A 22,840-nucleotide genomic window follows, 5' to 3' on the forward strand; every position below is an offset into this window, starting at 1 on the left:
GGGTGACAAAACACATAAAAACACAGTGGATATTAACGTCCATTGACGGATGTTATCAATTCAAATACAGGGATGACAGACGGATGGACAGACAAAAGAGGACGAGAGACAAAAGCAGTGACACATCTTTGCAATAGGAGAAAGAGCAGCTGATGAGGGAGGACACATGATACCCGCGTGCGTGTACGCAGACGGAGGCTTCTCACCGCTTTTGCGGGTACCTCCCTCTCACATAGAGATCATACGGACTTCCTCTTTAAATGCTGCCGTGTGTGCACGTGTGTGTGTGTGTGTGTGTGTGTGTGTGTGTGTGTGTGTGTGTGTGTGTGTGTGTGTGTGTGTGTGTGTGTCCCCTCTGTGGGAGGAGTGGTCACTGACAGAGAAAACTTGGCCTCGTCTCTCTTATGGAAATCTGAGAGTTTCCCAGAGCCATCATAAAACTGCCTCTTTATGAGTCCCTACCTCTCTCGCTCTCCCTCGCTCTCTCTCTCCCTCGTCCCCTCTGTCTCTAACCCATTACCAGGTCACACACATTCCTGTCTTATGAAAGATGATGTGTGTTGTCATTGCGGGTTCAAAGACAGATGGAGGGGGCTGCCGGAGTAAAAAGAAAAGGACACTAAGTGAGAATTTTCACTTGAGTCCTCACATGAAAGCGCTGCTCACTCAAAGTCAAGGCTTTGGGAGGCCGGGTGTGTTTCGGAAGACTTTGATGGCGATGGACAGAGTGAATGAGAAGCGGAGAAGAAAGAGAAGAAGAGAGGGGGGGAACCAGTAGGGGGGCTGAGAAAAGAGGAAAGTAGAGCCGGGTTCTAGGTAATTAACGGCAAGCTCTTTAATTACTGCTGCTGTTCATTGTGCCAGAAGGAATGTGACAATTATGCCATTAAAACTTCCTAATGGGAGGAAAAAGCGAGGAGGAGGAGGGGAGAGGGTGGATAACGGAAGACATGCAAAAAAGGAGGATGAAAGAATGAAAGGAGGGAGGGAACAGAAGGAAGAGAGAACGACGAGAGGGAACGAGGGAGGAGGGATATGAAAGGAAAAGGGGAAACAATCGCGACAAAAGAGGAGCTGGGAGGGAGATGGGGAGCGTATTAGGCCAGCACAGTGACAGAGCAGATTAGCATCAAACAAGAAAGGCCACAGACGTGTGTGTGTGTGTGTGTGTGTGTGTGTGTGTGTGTGTGTGTGTGTGTGTGTGTGTGTGTGTGTGTGTGTGTGTGCGCGCGCGTGAGTGCGTGTGTGTGATCACTGAAACAGAGGACATATTCATTCCAAAGACGCCACCAAGGTGGATGGAACTTTGATGATGCAGAATCTGGCAAAGGGAAAACTCAGTGTGTGTGTGTGTGTGTGTGTGTGTGTGTGTGTGTGTGTGTGTGTGTGTGCGCGCGCTTGCTGAATCTGCGTAGGCTCCTGTTTCAAGTGGTGGTGCAGGCAGGTAGGGGAGGAAGAGGAGGAGGAGGAGGAGGTGGAGGAGAAAGGGGAGAGATCCACAGAAAAGGGCCTTGGGGGCATCCTGATACACATCCAGTACATTTCCATCTCCACATTACCTCTATGACTCACACACACACACACACACACACACACACACACACACACACACACACACACACACACACACACTCACGCACGCACACTCACGCACGCACACACACACACATACACACACACACACACACACACACACACACACACACACACACACACACACACACACACACACACACACACACATAAGACGGAAAAACATAACAAATGTGTTCGTGCACATATGTAATACACACAAACACATCATTCCCACACAAACATCAAACAGCAAAAAACACACAACCCACGCACCCGCACTCACAAACACACATAATCACATACACAAATAACACCCCCACACACACACACACACACACAAACCAAAAGCCACACGCAAACACTTACATACAGAGTCTTCGTGCTCACCAAGGCGGTTGGTTCGTCAGGGGGGTTAGAATTTGCATGGCTGGGCAAATTTTCCTTGCGCTAAACTCTAATCAGTTCCTGTATCTCTCAGACACCTGCCCAGCAAAAAAAAACCTTAATATGCAAAACGCCTTCCCACCCTCCTCCACCGCTGCAGCTCCTCGGCCAACAGAAGACTTATTCACCTGGCCTCTCACTCTTTTCCCTCCTCTGTCTGTCTGTCTTCTTGCAAATTTTTACATTTATGTATGCAAATAGGCTGTTCCCCTTATACCTGTTTTAACAGTAACTTCCTGGTGCCAGGAGAAGAATGAGTGTCTTGTCTGAGGTGTCACAGGAAATTTACGCTTCAGAAAGAAGGGGTTTGTCAGGAGGACAAGATGTTACCTCTGTGTTTGTTCAGGTATGTCATAGACTTTGGAGGCTGCGTGTGCACTTTTTGAGGACTTACATACTCTCTTTCAAGAGGTGGCCATGTTCAAACTTTCTCCGACCATTTATAAGTTACGCAAACCTGTCTAAGAGTCTCTCTTTTTTTTTTTTTTTTTTACTGTGAAATAGTGCCATTCAAAGATATAAATTACATATATATCTAGTTTTCTTTTACGGTTCTGAAATACAGACTTCACATAGTTCAAGTTTTAACGTATTTAAGGCAGAAAGTCAAACCTACTCTCAATTTAAAGGCCTGCTCCCGTCAGCAACCTAAATAACTGTTTTGTGGAAATTTATGAGAATCGTCTTAAGTCGAGGTGTTAAACTTTTATAATGAAAAACATTTCCTTATTTGTAGATTTCTGATTTTTCAGTGAAAGAAAATGTTAATTAAATTTTTTTTTTGCTGGAAATGAACATTAGAATTTTTTTTTCTTCCGAGCAGAGTATTTTCTTATCTTTTAAAACACGTCTGGAGGCGGTCTTTGACTTCTGACTAACAATGTCTCCCTAAATATAAAGACAGACATATATCAATTAAATAGTTTCTGGAGCTGGGTGGTACTTCCCGGTGTCAGGGGATTTTGCATGAGCGAAAGAAAAGAAACAGTCATCTAGAGGGAAATAAATCCTGGACACCAGGATCAGGGAAATGAGCTATCAATGATTTGAAAAAAAAAAAAAAAAAACTAGAAATATATAAAACAAAATTAAATCCTTTAACAATATTGTGCTTACTATTTACTACTGCTGGTGTAAAAATCTGCTGCTTCTATTTGGCGTTGAGTAAAAGGGAAATGTCAGTGCTTGACTGTAGGTAAAAAGTTACTGTCTTCTCGACTTAAACATATTTTCCTGTTATCGTGAGCAGCTGGATAGAAATCATTTTTCTTGGAGCTCTTCTCTGATGGACTTTCGTATTATTGAGACCTCATATGTACAAGTGCTTCTGCCTGCCAGAGTCTTTCAAAGCCTCCCTTAAGAGGGCTGAAGATGGATGTGGGGAAGTATGTGTGTGTGTGTGTGTGTGTGTGTGTGTGTGTGTGTGTGTGTGTGTGTGTGTGTGTGTGTGTGTGTGCGTGCGTGCGTGCGTGCGTGTGTTTGGGTGCACACAGAGGAGCCCCAGTGGACAAATAATGACAGAGAGAGATAGACGGAAACACAGAGAAAGAGAGTGAAGCACTTTAAATGTGAGCGCTCGCAAAACTCCCACTGCTCGCAAGGGCACTTCGCTCCTGCACGTCATCTCTCTCTCCTTCTACCCTTCTTTCTCCCCTTTCCATTCCCCCCTCGATTCCCTTTTTTTCCCTCCCTTCATCGCTTTCTCCTTTGTCTCCAAGCTCTCACCCTCTATCCCCTATCTATCCATCTCCCTCTTCCCCCTTTCCCCCCTCTTTCTCTCCCCTTCCTCTCACTAAAACAGTAGGACGCTTAACCTTGATAACAGTGAGATTTTTTTCCCCCCTCAAAGTGACACACACACACACACACACACACACACACACACACACACACACACACACACACACACACACACACACACACACACACACACACACACACACACATATATACGAACACACACACTGGAGAAGTGCTTTGCCAGCATGCCAGGCCGGTCCAAGGGACGGCTGTACCCTTCGAGGTGAACAGGACACTGGGAAATGCAGCAACAACAAAACACTCACACACATACACGAACGCACATAGACTCGATCTCTGACACACACACACACACACACACACACACACACACACACACACACACACACACACACACACACACACACACACACAACCAGCTCACTCCAGATCCTTCTTAACACAGGCCTTTTAAAGGTCTTTTGTCAGCTGACATTGAGAGAGCACTGGCAATCCTGAAACATTTTACACACACGCACACACACACACAAAGGTGGCAAAAGGAGAAGTGTGAAAAATGAAACTGCTGAGAATTTATGATCACAATATACTGGAAGACACACACATAAACATCTCACCACAGATGATAGGTAAATGAGGACAGGGAAGTAAAACACACACACACACACACACACACACACACACACACACACACACACACACACACACACACACACACACACACACGCATGCACACACGCGCAGGTGCTAAGAACCATAGAGAGGAAATTAACAATGAGGAAGAGGCAAAACGTGTGAAGTGTCAGTGAGGCTTCTTCCTCATTAGAGTTCCTCACGTCGTTATTACCGTATTGGAAATCAACAAAATTTCAGAAAATTTGTTGATCTGGAATTTTTTAGAGGAAATTAGTTGAGCATATTCTCCTTAAAAAAACAACAACAACAACAAAAAAAAAAACGCTTTTGTCACAAAGCTAGAAATTGTGCGTTTCTATGAGAACCTGATCACTTATAGCACAGGATGTATAAGAGACTTGAACTCAGCATTGCGAACAGTCACAGAGAGACAGTGTCAGAGAGGACACAGTGAGACGGTGTCACACTACCCGACTGCATCACGAGGTATCAGGTGAAATCCAACGTTTTTTTTTGTTTTTCATACGGACTGCATTTGCTTTCAGCTCCTACTCTTACTGAGCACATACAGCTTTTACAATTTAGTCTGCATCGAACTGCTGGAAGGGTTTACCTCGAAGTCGTTGGCCTTGTTGTAGTGCATGTTCAGGGCTCGGAAAAGCTCAGAGTCGCGGCTGACGCCCAACTCCTCGACTCCGGTGACTCCGTCGTTGATGGACTGGCGGGCGAACTTCTCCATCTGGATGTAGTAGAACTCTCTGAAGTTGCTGAACCACTTAATCAGCTGGGAGGTTATGCAGCGGTTAAACTGGAATCAGAAATCACGGGGAGGAGTTATCACTTTTTAGCCTGTCAGAATTGTGGTTTTAAACTTAAATATCCGTTGAAATCCAAAGACATTTTGAATGGAAATGAATGGGATCTTTCAATATGCTTCATGCAGACACATGGAGAGAAGACTGTCATGTATAAAACCTTATTAAGCGACTGGTTTGGAGGGGAGGAAGAAGTGTAAGGATGACAGATTGTCATTTCATATCAGGGAGCCGAGGCGTGAGTTGGGAAGAAACAGAGAGATAAAAGATGAGAGTGAAGAGAGAACACAGGTTGTGGAGTGAGGGAAGATAATAGAGATATTAAGTAAGACAGCAAGGAAGGAGAGGGGCGGGGGGAGAGAAGACAGAGAGGGAGAGTGTGTGGTTCATCTTCCCCACTGGGAGCAGACCTCCCCCCTATCGTAACCCTGAGAGTGAAGGGAGAGCTGGAAGAGAGGGGGTGAAGACCGCAAACACATAATTGACCAGAAAAACGATTAAGTCATCATCTGAAGCGCCTTGGCCCGCGGGGGGCTCAAACATGTACTTAACCCCGTTCACCAATTACACCCTGATTCTCCTCCCCTCTTTGCACCTCCCACACAGGAAGAAAGCAGAAGAAAAAGAGCAACAAAAAAAAAAAAAAGGAAGAAAGAAAAGAGAGAGAGAGAGAAAGACGGAGATGAGAAGGCTGTGGCCATCTGATCTGTGCCGCTCGGCTGGATTCAATAGGGCGAGGTAAACCTATTAAGAGCCTCGGCGGGTCCCGGCTCTTTTTCCGCCTGGTCTCAGCAGTGAAAACACACTGTCTAAACATCCATACCACTAGATAAGGACATTAGGGGGCTCAGGGTAGCTGCCTAGCTTTAAAATGCTCTGTTGAAAGTTCAGATTGAACTCAGAAATTTTTTTAAATAAGATGTTTGCGTCGCTCCTCAGGCTCCCTGAAGTTACGTGCTTTAAAAACGCTTGTACCCCCCAACTATAACACATACACAACCAGACACACACACACACACACACCCCAAACACACATATAGGCCTTCACTCCTCCTTCCGCTCTGCTCTTTCTGTGGCACTGGAAGAATGGGGGGACAAAACGCTACTAAACGCTGAGCGGACTACTTGTTGGGGAGGCAGAGCGGTTTTGACATGGAGATTAGACTCTGGGTATTGTTCGACAACACAGACACACACACTCTTCGTGATCTGGGACGGCAGTCAAACACACGCAGGAAGATGGGAGGGTGAGGTAACAGAACCGATCGGGCAAAAAAAGTTGGCAAATCAGAGGAGGCAAAATCAGCTTGGCCCCAAGGTGGGACGGGGCGAAAAGGAGCGGGCCGTGGCTTTCTGGAATGATCGGCGGATGACATAATGGCAGAGGGGAAAAGAATAAGTCCGCTTAACATTGTTTGGCAGGGGTTCGGGAGTGTGTGTGTGTGTGTGTGTGTGTGTGTGTGTGTGTGTGTGTGTGTGTGTGTGGGGAGAGAGGAGGGGTTAGCATGGTGGCTGTCCTAAAGTGCAGGGTGAGCATAAATGTGGAAAAGAGGGAGGGAGGGGGAAGAGGGAGGAGGAGGAGGATGGGTGCAGGTCAGCGCCGTCGGACAATGGCGTTTCGCTGGTGGCGGTGGTGGCGGCGGTGGGGTGGGGAGAGGTGGGGGGGGGGGGGTTCGGAACGTGAGCAGTCAGCAAGCTGGGGTCGTGACATCGGAGCGTCAAACAAACAAACTACTGACACTTACAAATACATTGGCCGCACTGGGCTATTCTTAAACAGACAATGTATCAGACAGTTGGAGCACAAACACGCCGTTTCACTCAAGCTGTTGGACGTGGCGTGAAGCAAGATCTGAACGAGTCCTATTGGGGGTGAATTTGAGACATTCGTCAATTGGTGTCGATCCATGCAAGCCTGCGTGTGTGCGCTCGTGCACCTGAGCGTCTGCAAGACTGAGCTCTACATATTGAGACTAAAGTCAGCGAAAGAGTTACCATCGCTCATGCAGGAGACCTTTGGTGTCACTGCAGCTGAGTGACGGATACATTTGTCACTTTGGACAAAGATTACTTTGTTGTACCGACAGCTTGGAAGAAGATGTATTGGGGCCTGTGCAGCTGAGCTGTGTGGCTCAATCAAAGCACAGGGGAACACAGGAAAGATGCAATATTTACTGTACGTGTCGGTATAAATACTCTATTATATCTGCATTAACTGCACTCAGCACAGTCAGGGATTCAATTTTGGCCAGTCCCCATACAGCTTCCAGCAGCCTTGGTTCATTAAGTAGCTGGTGGGGGACAGAGACCCCCTGATAGCAGCTAAGGACGAGTGTGTTCGCTGTAAAAGGAGGGAATTGGTTCAAAGGAGCACATCACTGCAGCTTCTTAATCAGAGCTGGCAGGGGTCAGCCAGCACAGACATGAGATGCAGTGAGGAAAACGTGTCTGTGTGTGTGTGTGTGTGTGTGTGTGAGTGTGTTTGAATCGACACACCGTGTTTAAGTATATGCATGTGTATAAGGGTGTGTGTGTGTGTGTGTGTGCGCCTGGCTGAGAGAGAGACAGTGAAAGCGTGTTTCTCACACTCACACTCAAGTGCCTGTGAAAGGTCAGCGCTTAGTGCTAACAGCACAAGATAGAAAGTGGCGCACACACATGTTCTGCTCATGCACAGACGCATACTTAAGTCCAGAATAGGAAAACCCTGAAGTATCCTTCGTCTAAACTCTATCAGTCGCCTTTCCAGGGGTATCGAGGTGCTCTGACTGTGAGTCCCGAACTTCCACACACAAATCAGAGGATTTATTATGATGCAGAATGAAATTGTTTTTCCAGTTTTGTCTTTTTGTTGGTTGGGATGTTTAGCTGAAAGGCATTTGGATAAAAAGCCAAACTGTATCTCTTGCCAACACTTTCTCTGACATAGCGGTCAACAATGGAGCAGAAAGCACACAGATGACCTCAGAGTGCTAAGCTACGTCCAGAACAACCAGAGGAGAGCAGAAAGACACAGAAGCCTGTGCGGGCCTCTCTCTCTCTCTCTCTCTCTCTCTCCTCTCTCTCTCTCTCTCTCTCTCTCTCTCTCTCTCTCTCTCTCCCCCCCCCCCCCCCTCTCTCTCTCTCTCTCTCTCTCTCTCTCTCTCTCTCTCTCCCCCCTCTCTCTCTCTCTCTCTCCCCCTCTCTCGTAAGCCCCTTCACAGTCATCAGGGCTTTCCAACGTTTCCTGTTTTCGCAGGAGTGAATTGTGGGAGATAATCTCTGGCTGCCTATTGGCTGACTGCACACAAAAAGCGGCCCTGGAAAGCGGGCTTTTGTTACTGCAGCGACTCAAAATCCAGCCACTGGCCTTTCTTTCTCCCCGGCCCGCCGAGGCACACATACCATGCCACACCATCAGCGAAAAAAAAGAAAAGAGAAGGAATGACATATAGAAAAGGGAAAACCCTCCTGACCTCCGCTACTCCACAGCACATGACTGGCCCAAATACTGAGGCTTGTTGCTAAAAGCCAGAAGCAAAAAAAGCAAGGTGTGTGTATGTGTCAGGTTTTTATTTGCTTTAAAATGAAAGTAAAATGTACAAAATACGACAAAGTCCAAACAGCCTATACTTCATATCCACTCATTGTGTCTAATTACAAAGGCAACAACTTTAACTGACTTTATTAATTGACTGAATATGTTTATTTAATCTGTTAATTAATCTGTTATAATTATTCACCCTTAATCAAAACGATGTCCACAATGACATGTCTGAAAGCAAGTGAGATGTTTCTATTGGCTGCCATTAGCAGCACCAACAATGGTATAATGACACATTTGTCAAAACATTTCAGAAACACCAAAAGTCAAAAAAAAAAAAGTCATAGCCGTTTTAAAAGAAGCTTAATCGAAGGGAACAACAGCGACGGCGTCCCCAAGTTGTTAGGGCAACCCACTTCCCACGTTCATTAGGTCCTTGACAGTCCAGACCTGATTAGTCAAGACCCGATTAGCCTTCAAGACTTTTGTCTGAGGGACAGCCACTCGCTAAGAGGCCGTGCTGGCTGTATCTAATTAGATAGTCAGTCTCATTCCCATGCATGTCTCCAAACTTAGAGCTTGAGTCCATTGTCTTCTACCGAAAATAAAAAACAAACAATGTGACTCATAATCCCCTTAACTATCTTGACCTTATTTAAGTATCTGATGAGGTCATTGATGATGAGGCCACCTCCATGGGAATCATTTAAATATTAATTGTTGATGCAATTTTTCAAAAACCCCAAAATGTCAGATCAGTGCAATGCTGTAATTCTGAGGATTCTTTTTTTCTTTTTTTTTCTAATGAATCAACATTTTTAGGTGCTTTGTCCGTTTTGCCAACATGTGCCTCTTTTTCAACCTATCCAGTGAAACTCCTGTGAGCCGCTACTCATGGTTGGTGGTGACGGCATATAAGAGGGGACAGCTGGGAGAAAAGGGAACCTTTATCTTCTGATTTGAATAAGATGGCCTGGATCTGTCACAGTGTTTACCCCTCCGTATGGTCCAAGAGGAGCACACACACACACACACACACAAAACAACAACACAAACAAACTCCATCGCACACACACTACAACAGCCATTGTGCTGTTGTTCTTGTTTTTCTCCGCAGCTTACATATTGTGCTTTGTTTTCCAAATTTCCTTCATTAAATTCCCAGCGGAGCTAACGCTCATCCTTGCCATGTTTCCTAAACCAACTCTTTCCCTTCGCCCCTCCCTCCATCAAACCATCCTGCCATACACCTGCTTGGATAACCACTCCTCCGTCTCTAGGCTCCATCCTCCTCTCTGCCCTCTCCACCCCTCCATTACTCATCCCACTCTTTATCTTTAGAATACTCATAGGCTCTTCAGCTCCCTCATGTAAACCCATTCAACTTCCTCTTCTTTCATCTTTTGCATAAAACCATAATTTAGAGAGGACAAGGGCCTCATTTTAAGACAGACTAGTGTACATTGTTCAACACAACCGAAGCTGGCTGATCACAATTAATAAAATACACTTCCCTTTTTACAGCAGGTGTGTTTAAAAAAGTCGAAGGAAGAACAACGGTGGTAAAAGAGTGTATCTATCCCTTCACTTGTACACAACAGAATCAGTCACTATTTCAATATGATAGAAGGGGCAACAAATGACTGAAAATACCAAAGTAGATAGAATCACAGTGATGTTTTCTAACATCAAAAAGGAACATTTTGCAATAAAATGTGCAAAGGTTTTAGAATAAAAGAAATAATGAAGATCAGGAGCATGTTTTGACTCACCTTGACATCAGAGAAAAACATCTTGAGCATGTTGGAGCTCGGGTAGCGGGTGTAGAAAAACATGAGCTTGGCCTTCTTCAGGTGATTGGGGGAGAGACCTTCTTGGATCTGAAAACAGCTGCTGTTAAGGAAATAAACAGTTTGGAGGGAAACAAACTCGTAGTACAGACACTGTCATAAATATGTTCTTGCTAATAATTGGCAGGGAGTTTGGCAAGAAATCATTTGGATGATGGGAAACCAAATTTCCCTCTAGGCATGAATGCAGGGTTGCTGGAAGAAGAGGAGGAGGAGGAGGAGGAGGAAGAGGGGGGGGGGGTTGGAGACAGTGCACCCAAGCAAAACCATTTGCTTGCAATTAGCATCTTCCGTATCAGGTGTGAGAGCGTCACGGTAAGTAATAAACGCTGGCCAACGCTACAGCCGATGCTTTTACATAAGGAGGCTCATTTCACAGTCAAAGTAAGCGAACGCCTTTGCCTACACCCTGCGCTAACCTCCTCCCCAAAAAAAAGGAAGAAGAAAAAAGGAGACATTTGCATATCACAGACAAAGACAGCAGTTAACGCCAGTGACGGGCAAGAAGGCCTAATGGCTTGGCCACAACACATGCCAAGCCTGAATATGACTGTGTGACGTTGGCCTCATATCAGTGATGAGACAAGGTCTCAGAGATGGTCCCACCAAAGACTGGCCCAAGCAACACGAAAAACCTTCTCACACTCACACCGGCCATATTCAAATACATGTCAGAGGCCTTGTCTTCTTAATGGATGGCCTGGATTGAACAGCGGAGAAGATGGAGATGGGCTGGTGGGGGCACCTTGAGGGATAGCATGGTTCCAGCCTTCAATTACATCCCCCTCCTCCTCCCTCTGCTCCACCTCCCCCCACCCCCCCCAGCCTCTCTGCCACTGCCAAACCCTTGGAGGAGCAAAAGAAGGAGGAGGAGAAGGAGAAGAGGGGCTGTGAGGCTTTGGACTCAGCCAGTGATGGGGAGACTGAAACACATCTGCGCCACCGAACGGCCCAAGCCATTTCCATGGTGAATTAACGGCCGTATAATGCATCTGATAATATCAATCTGGAGGATAAGACATTGAAAAGGGAACAGAGATGGGGGGGGGGGGGGGGCTGTGGGGGCAGGGGGCGGGCTGAAACCTCAGGCTGTTTCAACAAGGGTTTTCATCACGCTGAGGCAAGACAGGGATTTAAATTACACAGCCCTAAGTTTTCATGAAGACTGTTTACACTTGAGTGGACAAAATACATTGCTTGGCATTATTTATGACATACAGGGGTGGCTGTGATCGTTAAAATCAGTCAAGTGTCCAGATGTAGCTGTAACTATAGAGTGGGAAAGAAGGCATCAGCTGCTAGATTGGATTGCCCTTGGCCTCAGGGTTACACAGCAAAGCCAGCAAATGCTGAACCACGCCGGGTTGGCTCCTTAAAGACCCTGTCTACTTTGTCTGATTCAGTAAGAGAGAGGGAGAGGGGGAGAGAGGGAGACAGAGAGAGAGAGAGAGAGAGAGAGTTAGTTGTATACGCAGCGAGGGTCTTGTGGGGGAAACCCTGGCAGACTGGTGTTACTCTGTCAGGCCTGGCCAAAAGAGCAGCACTTCACTTTCCACACCACACCATCTGCTCCAAGTGGAGGGGATACAATGGATCCTCAGACAGAGCGAGCGAGAGGGAGAGACAGAAAAAGAGAGCTCTTTTTCAATAAGTCAAGGTGGGATTTGTTGGTGAAAGCTGTGCACTTACACTTAGATTAATTTGTTTTTGCTTTTTCAATTAGGATTAGCGTCGCTTTCCTCTCATTGAAATTGATATTAAAAATGATTTTAAGACAAAGACGTTGAGGTTTCACCTCTCCTGCTATAAACATAATATCACCTCCCTTCAGCCACCAATTAAGAAGCTTCATATTTCCTAATGACACATTTTCATCTCCAATTCACTCACAGCTTGCAAATGTAATTGTGATTGGACTTAGGGGTGGCGTGCAAGGCTATTATTTTGTCATGATGGTGCACTCATACCAGCTGGCCCACTGTTTGCCTGCCACATCTGACAAGACATCATCATTCTCACAACACTTCCCCAAAGCCCAAAGTCATGAGAGGAAAATGGCTGCTTCACTTCCTAATTCCAGGTGTAAGGACAAGAAAATTTGGAGTCGGATTGTGAACAAATGAGGAAATTGATAGCAGCCATCTGCTCTACAAAGCTGCCGAGAGCTGGTGAACTTGAACACACCTCGCAAAATGTCTGACAAGCTGTCTCCGACTTCTGAGGCTCGGGAAAAAAAAAAAGCTAAGTCAAAGGAACACATGCAAATAAACTGATTCATAAAATATCATGCTAATCATAATAAATGTACAAAATCCTATTTTGTAAATGGGAAACTTTGTTTATAAACCTATGGTATAAACTGTAAGAATCAAAAATAAAAGATGAAAAAAAAAACCCAACAACATATGTGTACATGTTGTTCCTTCTATTCTTTCCATTTAGGGGAGTACATCTGTTAATGCCCTGAATTTGTAAAAGCTACAATGAAAGCCACAGCATCTGGCATATGTGGTTATTGTTTGATTGTTTTCTACTTTCTCTCAGTCTCTGTATGTCTCTCTCTCCCTTTACTCTTTTCATCCCTCCATCGGGAGCCCGTAGAAGCAAAGGATTATAGATCTCTGGAAAGCGTTCACCCTTGGGTCAGAAGACAAGACAAGGCGAGGTAATGAAAGATAAACAGCTCGCTGCAAACACCTGTTAACGTCCGCTTCAAAGAAAAGACAGAGAGGAAGGGGGGGTTTTGCAGGGAGGGAAAACAAAAAAAGAAGTATTTGGCTGCCAAGCAACAGCCGAAGGGCCCCCCGGGCTGTTGACAGATCTTTATGAAATGAAAAAAAGAGAAACGACAATGATTGTGGGCTTTTTACAACAGCGATGGATGATAAGAGGAACACAGGAGAAAACACAAGCAATCATAAATATACATCTTTGCTGAGTCCTCAGGCAAACCTTTTGTGACATGCACACACAAAAAGGCACACACACACACACACACACACACACACACACACACACACACACACACACACACACACACACACACACACACACACACACACACACACACAAAAGGCACTCAGGTGCACTCGGTAACAAAAACAAGGGATCCAAAGTGTTAAATATACATATTCATTTAACGAATGTATCCACAACAGGTAAAGAGCTGTAGGATTAATTCCTTAAACATGCAATGAATGTTAACGACTTGAAGACAAAGCTTTTTCCGGACAGTCGGTGTGACACGAATCAAACTTTCATAAGGGTTAAGGGGTGTCGAATACTTAGGGACTAAGGAGGTATAAGGGAAACAGAAAAGGGACTGAATGTATCTGTTTAAGCTATTAGTGCAGAATCCCCCAGGGATTCAATTTGAGCCTCCCATAGGGGATAGCCTCTCTATCCGCAGGGCACGATTGGGGCACACTGGGGTTAAACTATAAGGCAGGCTATATAACACCATTGTGTGCCAAGTTTCAGGATGCTATCTCCCTCCTCGTTCTTTCAGGCCATTTTTTTTTTATAAAAAAGAATTGGGGCAGTAAATGTTGTGGAGACCTAATCTTCACGAGTAAGTGATATGTGACAAGAAAGCTTTTAAAGCACTTAGGTTCGAAGATGGAAGAAAAGGCTGGTTGGTGCTGTGAGAAGGAAGAGGTACGAGTATAAAAATAAATACAACAATGCAGCACAATGGACAAGAGAACAGCAGTGGGAGGAAAAGTGATTCATCAACAATTTCTCAGTTTTCTTAGGCCAGTTTCAAACAGACTCAAAAAGATTTGATTTTTAACTCTATATGCTTTAGATGCGATGTTTCGCACCTGTCTCTAAGGGGAATTACCACCTGAAATCAGATTTTTTTTTTCCTGGCTTACTCAGGAATGAGCCAGTCTGAACTGGATCATGCAAGGTTAAAGCATCAGGATCGCTATCACACACTCACCTATTATTGCCTTTTAAAACCCTGAAAGTACACACACCCACCTTATTTAAAAAAGGATACATTGCTGCCTGAGTAGGGCGAGATGTCAGACATGTCCTGGAGATCACTGCACTCAGACTTGATAAGGGACAGAGAGAGTCCCTCGGCTGTGCTGCCAGGGTGTGCTGGTGAACAAGAGCGATGATGGTGCCCCAGGTGGTGACCTGATGCCATCTTGGTTCTCAGGCTGGTTGTCTCTCGGGACAGGTCCATGGAGTCTGGTGAGCAACGGTCCTTGCCTGGGTAACCACCTGTGGGTACACCAAGAGGACTCTGGAAGGGGTAGGCCATGAGAGGCAGTGGAAAGGGGTGCCTAAAGGATGGGGGGCTGAAGCCCATGGAGGCTGAAAGTGAGGAGGGGTGAAGGGCGGGGTGATGGTGACCACCATGGGCGCCCACAGCTGAGGACTGATGGTGGTGTTCACTGGGTGTCTTCCTCACTACTAAGGGCAGTGCCTCGGTTTGGTCGTTGGTGGTGCCTGGGATCCCAGGCATGCTGGCAAAGGGGTCGAGTGGATTGGGAATTATGACATCACCGAAGCACTGCAGCCTCTGGTTGGCGGTGTGGAAGTTGGGGTTGTCTCCATTGACAGTGGTAGGAAATCTTTCAGGAGGTATGGAAAGTGGAGGGAAGGCCTGCTGAGGTGTAGGGCGTGGAGGCTTGGCAAACACTTTAACCACTGTGTCCACCACCTGGGTCATGGCTGAATTGAGTTCCTGCTTCAGTGTTTCTGCCAGCTGTTTACCTTCAGCATGCATGGAGGAGCCTGGACCTCCCTGCCCTTTGCTCCGGCCGATCCCCTCTCTTCTTGGCTTTTCTCTGTCAGCCAGCAGGGCCTGCTCTTGAAGCAACGCCCGCGCCCTGTCGAGGAAATGGCCTGGGTCTAGGTCAGACATCTCATTGTCAGAGCGCAGGTCGTCCCCACCCCGGTCATCGCCTCCAGTATCGGACCTGGCTGGGCTGTCCTCTGACATGTTTCCTATATCATTGTGGAGGTCGTTGTGTTCTGAGTCATCAGTCGAGTCATAGATCTGAAAGAACTTCTCCTGCAGCTGCCGTAGCTGTTTCTGCATGTCCTCCAGCTGCAGCTTCAGTTGCCGTCGCTCCTCCTGCTTCTGTTCCTTCCTCTGGCACACCAGCTGAGTGAAGCTCTGCTGCTGCTGCTGAGGCAGACGCTGTTTACGCTTGTTTTCTCGGCTGCTGCTGCTGCACACCTCGCCTCCCCGTGGGCTGCTGAGGGCCTGCTGTTGAGACTGGGGAGGTGGGCAATCCAGCTCCATCTCCCGCTCTCCATCCATCTCATGGTCACGCTCGTGACGGGAAGCAGCAGGTACCACCACACTGGGTGAGTGGCTCATACCTCTAATAATGTTCTCTACACGGGCTCGCTTGGCACGCAGGTGTTCATCATTGAGACGTTCGATTTCAAAGGTGGCCAGGCCAGGAGGACGGCCAAATGGTGACAAGCATTCTTGAGGGGTGCTGTCCTGGGAGGAGTTACTGCAGGCATCCTCCTGGGGAGCATCTGAGCTCGCATTGGAGAGCCCTGATCCAGGGAAGCCTGATTCTCTATCACCCCTGTCTCCTCTTTCTCCCCTGTCATGTCCTCCTCCATTTTTAGTGATGTTATTCTTGAGAAGCTGAGAGATAATGGTGGTGCCAGGGAAGGGCATCATGGTGTCCTCGTATGAGTTGGCCCTCTTCAGAAGCTTTCGGAGTACATTGGACTTGGACTCACTGTCGCTGGCTGATACAACGCCAGGCCCACCATGTGGCTGCACTACAGAGCACTCCAAGGAGTCGGCATCCGATCCGTGGTGAGAGTGGGAGCTCAGAGAGTTCATGGCACTGAAAATGGCTGCTTTGGCGCGGGCTATGTTATCAGTGGTTGTTGTTGTGGCTGCTGCTGTGGAGGAGGCAGTGCTGCCCACGGTCCTCTTAACACCAATGTCCACACGTCTTCGCTTGGTCTGTCTGTTCAGGAGGGAATCGCTGTCATGGTCCGGCATCACGGGTTGCTGCTATTGGGCCATATCCCACAAAGCCAGTCCTCTTGGATCAAAGCCTCTAAGTACCTGTGGGAAACAATTCACAGATGCATGACTCACCAAAGTGAAAATATATTCTCAGAATTTAAATTGTTCACTCCAGCACTGTCCTCGACCACCTTAATATCAGAACCAAATCTACGTCAAACAGAAAAGCTTGAAAGTGTTCGATAGACTGAAACAATCAAAATGCGCCAACCTTTAGAGAATTGCATTAGCTGATATATAATAATAAACTGAAGATGTATATTCTTAATCCCTCCTCATGTGTTTCTACAAGGACAGAGACATCCATGATTACATCTTGGCAGTAAGAACTAGTGACAGAGGGGTAAAGAGAACAGGCGAGATGGGGTCAGAATTAGGCCTTGGCTCGAAATTCCAGGGCAAAGTCCTACATTTTATCCTGTCCCCTCTTACATGCAGCGCAACACTGAACCAGTTCCCACGGAACACAAAGCTGCATAAAATTATGATAATTACTTAAGTACTTGTCCTCATTTCCATGATTGTGCGGTGTGAGCCAACATAGCAGCGAGGAGCTCACAAAATCAAATAAAAAAAAAAAAATAGGGTTAAGATTATCCAAAAAAATTATGGCATAGAGGGGGAGGCGATGCACACTCCATATATTAATAATCCTATTCAGGAAGTGAGTTTCGTTAACTCAACAAAATATTTCAAAATATTTCAACTACGTTTACACATTATAGAATTTTAAAATGCAAGTCCTGTGTTCACATTAATCAATATGGCCATCATATCTTACTCAGTGGGGAGAGTAACACAAAAAAGGAACACAAAATAGGCCTATTGATTTTGGTGCCAGCGTGAGCTCACTTCTGTGTTTTTTGTTTGTCTTTTCATCTGGCAAGGGCAGTTAATTCTGCTCAAATGAATAGGTCACAAGGGTCAACTCTGGCAAGGAGCAACTTAAAGCGCTCTTACAAAAACCCTAATGCCCCTCTGAAAGCAAAACGTTTTGTCAGTATAGAGCTGCATCAATAATGCTATGTAAGTAGCGGTGGCAGTATCTTAGTCAGAGCCATGCCAGATGCATCTAGTCTTAAATATTATCAGAAACAATTTAATGTAAACGCCTTTGTGTACAAAATTGAAGTAATTCTGAGGTTAGTAAATTAATGAATTTATTGTTTTAGTGTTTCCTTAACATGCATGAAAGTTGCAGGTGTGGTGCGATAATTTTGACCTGTCGTTTTACACTCTTTAATAAAAACCCAGCCATCATTAAGACACACTCGCTTAAAATAACAAAATATCATGTCCACAAAAACAAGGCAAACTTAACTTACATTTTTCAGCTTGCAAATTTATAGGCTTTTACATAGATCTGCAAAATAGCAATAAGACTTGTGGATTTTAAATACAAAAAAGGAACATGACAGATTCAGATCTAAGTTTAATTTTGATGTGATATAATAAAATTCTGACATTTATTTCTTAGGCTCTTTTTCAGTGATAACTGGGAGTCAACTGCAGGGGAAATTTAACTCCAGTGAGAATTAACAGCAATCTCGTATTATTCGCTTGCTCCAACTAAAAGAAATGGTATCATCTTTACATTATCACTATGTGATAAGGCTTTCTTTATAGACTTCTCTCGTCACTGAGCCTCACACATTCACACTGTACACACACACACACACACACACACACACACACACACACACACACACACACACACACACACACACACACACACACAGCTGCTGTTGGCTGTGGTACAAACTTTGCAGTGTGATGCAGCACACAGGTGACATATTTACTCTGAATTTTGAATTTTGTTAAATGACAGATAAAACTGTAAAAGTCCAACCTTTTTTCCAAAAAAACTGATCTGTTGAAGTGACACCAGTATTCTGAAATAAAACCCTTTGATAAAAGGCTTCCGCTCAAGTCTTGATCGCCATATCGGGCAGTTCAGACAAGATGCATCTACAAGGGTGTAAAAACTTGACTTGATCGCCTCAGGACCTTAACAATGAGCTTCAAATAGTCACCAGCACCTGTCTTTTCCGACGCCGCACCTGTCTCCCAACGCCCATGCGCACTATCCTTCTCTCTTTCTCTCTCACTCTCTCATAACAACAAAAAAAAACTTGTAACAATTCAAGCAACTGTCAGATACACATAAGAAATACAATCCAACTTTTACGTCCCATTTTTTAAGCCCTTTTCCTCAATAAAAACCCTATATTTGTATTGTAAACCCCAAACCGAATCTTTGAACCTCTCAGACAAGAAACGGAAAGCTTAAAATAAATAGTGCGTAAAGTTCAGGTTTGAAACTTGGCCTAAATTAAAATAACTTTTAGAGTTCAACTAAAAATCCTACAGCATTCGCTTTATAACATAGCAAAACTGAGATCAGTTGGTTTCTTTGCAAATGTGGTTGTCAGTATTGAAACTGAGGGACCAAATCCCATGAAAGACAAGAGCTGACAAAAAAACAAACCGGCGGCGCTTTATCACATCTGTCCTAAACATCTCGCCCGCACGAGATAGAAACCAATTATACAAACCAGAATGACTGACAAGCTCCGTAACTGACTGTTCAAGGATTTTATGTAAATAAAAAAGCACGACTGAGGCATTAAAATAAGATTTGGTCCACGGGACAAAGACAACATGAGTTCATAGCAAATTCACCGTTTTCAACAAGCACGGAAGTGAGCCGAATACAAGTAAATCCAAGTTTCTGTCTAAAATCAGCTCATGTTAAACATCACATTTCCCGTTATTGGGGGAAAAAACACGCTTCCCAAACTTACTTCGCAAAGTTGCAAATCAACTTCATCTCTGCTTTGATGAAGAAGGTTGGGCTACCGTTCGCAAATCATCCTCGCAAAAAAACACGGGCTGCTAAAGCAACTCGTACCACAATATCAAGATGAGGGAACGAAACAGAGCAAATAAAGTCGTATCGAAATGATTAGCTGTTGATTAGCAGAATAAATTTCCCCGTTAATGATGTTTGATTTGTTTATATTTTTCCGCCCACCGTGCGCAGACGAGGCAGAGCAAGAACAAGAGAGGGAGGTATCCGAGGACAAGGTTACTTACCCTTTAGATGAAGAGGGGGACAACCTGAACTCCTACGGAAAAAAAAAAAAGAGAATATACGCAGGGCACCGCGGACCGCTGGATGCTGGAATATAACAGTTTCTTAGAGAAGGAAGAGCTGGAATAAAGTCAGCGACGCGAGAACAAAATAGGGGAAAATACAGAAGATGAAAAGAGCTCTTGCGCGTCGGTCTCTCCTTCTATCCTCTGCTGTGACTAAAAGAGTGAGAGACATAGAGAGAGTGCGAGAGAGAGTGCGAGAGAGAGAGCGACTGTGTGGTTGTGCGTCTCCGAGGCGCACTGGATGCAGAGGACTGGATGCTGGAGCGCTCCTCCGCCACTAAAGATTCACTTTAAGACGCGGCTGAAGGAAACAGGAAGACGTGCGCGTCATGAGCGGCGTGATGTAACTGTCGCAACCTACCAATAAGAAGCGTCCGTCCGGTCCGGAGAACAACGCACTGAACTTGACCAGAGAATGGGACTTGAGCGCAACCAAAGAGAGAGAGAGAGGAAAAAAGGAAATACCACTCTTACTAATGTCTTTCTTCACAAATCACCGACTACGCGAGTAAGAATCGTTACGCACTTTGACTTTACACCACTTAAGCAGCAAGAAAACACAGTCTCTATGTACACACACTATGTTATTTATTTTTATATTCGAGCCTTAAAATAGAAAGTTTCTACAATAGATGTTGAAGTGTCGGTGATCCTTTATTCCACAAGATTTTTCTAATAAAGTGTCGTGTCAGTACATACTTTTTTTTTTCTTAAATAATAAGTGTTAAGAAAATAAATGAAGCAAACTGATTTCTTTTGGCAACTATTTTAATAAAAAGTTATCTTTTAACGCAAATGCAAAATTAAAGAAATATTTAAGAGCAAATTTTGGACCGTTTTTATATAAATGTTTTTGCACATCTTTTAGCCTCCCTTGTCGCAATAAAATTACAAATGAACAGTGTTTTACATCCCTCTCGACTTTCTCAAGGCTTTTATTGATGCATGTTTCGATTATGTTTTTTTTTTAAAACGCACCCTTTCCAGTCCAGTCATATTTGATGATTACCAACTTTGGAATTTGATCCTTTTATATGTCCAAAATAAGGATGCATTTGTGTTTTAAACATCAGAAAGTACAATTCTTTTTTTTTTTCTTCTTCCTGCAACTCGTCCATGGGGGACTAACAGTTGTGGGTCACTTGAGTATTGGAGGTTGAAAGTGGCATGCAGAGATATTTTACGTGCAGAGTATTCTCATTGGTTGCAGCAAAGTCTGATTAATGAACAAGCAAAGTAGTACAGAGGCTTACAGCTTTGCGTTGGAATTCAGATTATTCAGAGAAGCCAATATCTGAGGAGAGCTATCGTCTATTTGTGAAATGCTCGGTTAAGAGCCGAATATCATCATGGACCGTCTGTCAGTCGGATCCACAGCAGGCTGCTGCCACTAAATGATCCCCCTGCGTAAAGACTGTCGAAAGAAAAAACGTTTATAAAGTAAAGGTGATGGTAAATAAAATACAAATTATACACCTGTATGTTTGTGAACAAAAAGATTTTCTAAATGAATTATTAGATATGCCTATCCTCCCCACCTGTAACACGGATCCCTGCGGACAGTGACATTTGATCCTTTCAAACCAGTTTGACGCTTCTGATTTATGAAACGATGACGGCTGCTCTTCTCTCACTGCTGCATTCCTACAAATTAAAGCCTATACTTAAAATGACTCTGCTGCTTTGGCGCTCACTAAATCAAATGTTTTAGGCGTCGATATTTACAACAGGTGATGGCCACAAATTGTTTCTTAATATTATGAGATAATTGCGGATTTGTATGCAACTGAAATTTATCTCAAGCATTATTTTTGTATCGACTCGAGTGGTACAGATCACATCCCTCTACAGTATGGCTCAGCTTGCTCCCCTGTATTTAGAGGAAACTTAATAAAAAAAAAAAAAGAGAAATGAAAAATGTATTTTACACGAATTCTATATTATTATTATTATTATTATTATAATTATCATTATTATTATTTTATTAAAAAAAAACATTTATTTTCGAGTTGCATTTAGTAAATTTGTTGTTGAGGAAAGTTTTTCTTGCACACTGGCCATCAGATAAGCATACTTTTGTCTATAATTTCCAGCTTTTCGGTTTGGATTCATTTGTTACTCGCAGAATCTTCCTTTTTTTTTTATCCTCTGCACAAACAGGATCCTAGAGTACTTAACGACAAATCTTATTTTCCATATGCACCCATGTCAGGTGCCAGAAAGGAAAAGGCGAGTCTCTTTTCCATGTCGCAAGCAAGTGTTTTTTAGGACGAACGAATTGCAACGAAGTCAGCAAAGTTTCGTGTCTGGAGTGGCTTTTCCAAAGCAGGTGTCCCGGCCCCCTGCTCCCCCTCACTGGCCTGTGGCTGCTTTGGCCTCGGCTCCCCTGGGTGCCGTCGGTGCGCACACAGGCTGGAAAAACAGGCCGGGACATTAAAGAAACGCGTGTTTGGAAAAGGAAGACTCGGATGAGGTGTAGAGGAAACGTGTTGGTTAACACTGGCTGCTCTTATCGCGGCCCATTCCAGGTGGATCAACCCGTGTATTTATTTCTAACTCACTTTCCCCCCTCTTTTTGGTCGAGTGCGACACACCTCGATGCCCAAGACTGATAATGTGCTCTGACATTACGCACTGATGGCTGAATTTATTGACATATTTATTCGAGCTGTGCCCAAATGCAGAAAGAGGGAGGCAGTGAAAACAATATTTCTCCCTGAGGTGTTATAAAGGTACATTTTTATCACATTCTGAGAGATAAAGAGTGCGCGCACGCGGTGATAGTATGCCGGAGTGGAGAGGAGCCAGTGTGTTTTCCCTCAGTATTAATTTGTTTCAACAACGGGTCAACATTAGACTATTTATTTATATGATTATTTTAATTATTATTTTGTTATTATTATTATTACTATTATTATTGTATTACCATTGTAAAGTTTTAATTTTAGGAACAAATTGGATATAGAAAATTAACAAACTGAGTTTTCCTGAATTTAAGTTCCAGGAATTATTGAGAGAATAAACATTATATGGCAGAATAAGCAATCTCTTAAGC

At 44.5% G+C, this 22,840-nt stretch overlaps 1 protein-coding gene across 3 annotated transcripts in view; it reads right to left on the reverse strand.

Annotated features, from left to right (window-relative positions):
* Nucleotides 1–20,264, reverse strand: part of prox1a (prospero homeobox 1a) — a 32,373-nt gene extending 12,109 nt beyond the window's left edge. The window contains exons 1-4 of one of the 3 annotated variants that reach the window (XM_069158267.1): nt 19,723–20,264; nt 14,611–16,665; nt 10,527–10,634; nt 5,030–5,224 (exon numbers count right to left, since the gene is read on the reverse strand). In XM_069158267.1, the coding sequence (XP_069014368.1) occupies nt 5,030–5,224; nt 10,527–10,634; nt 14,611–16,599 (2,292 nt within the window). In that variant the 5' untranslated portion in view covers nt 16,600–16,665; nt 19,723–20,264. Of the gene's footprint in view, nt 1–5,029; nt 5,225–10,526; nt 10,635–14,610; nt 16,666–18,475; nt 18,496–19,430; nt 19,480–19,722 lie in introns of those variants that run through there. The other 2 variants (XM_069158268.1, XM_069158269.1) reach the window with 2 other exon arrangements.
* Between the last annotated feature and the right edge of the window lie 2,576 nt (nt 20,265–22,840).

Source organism: Embiotoca jacksoni, unplaced genomic scaffold (assembly GCF_022577435.1).
Source record: "Embiotoca jacksoni isolate LCO1_2020_lvr unplaced genomic scaffold, fEmbJac1.0.p SCAF_23, whole genome shotgun sequence".
Taxonomy (NCBI): domain Eukaryota; kingdom Metazoa; phylum Chordata; class Actinopteri; family Embiotocidae; genus Embiotoca; species Embiotoca jacksoni.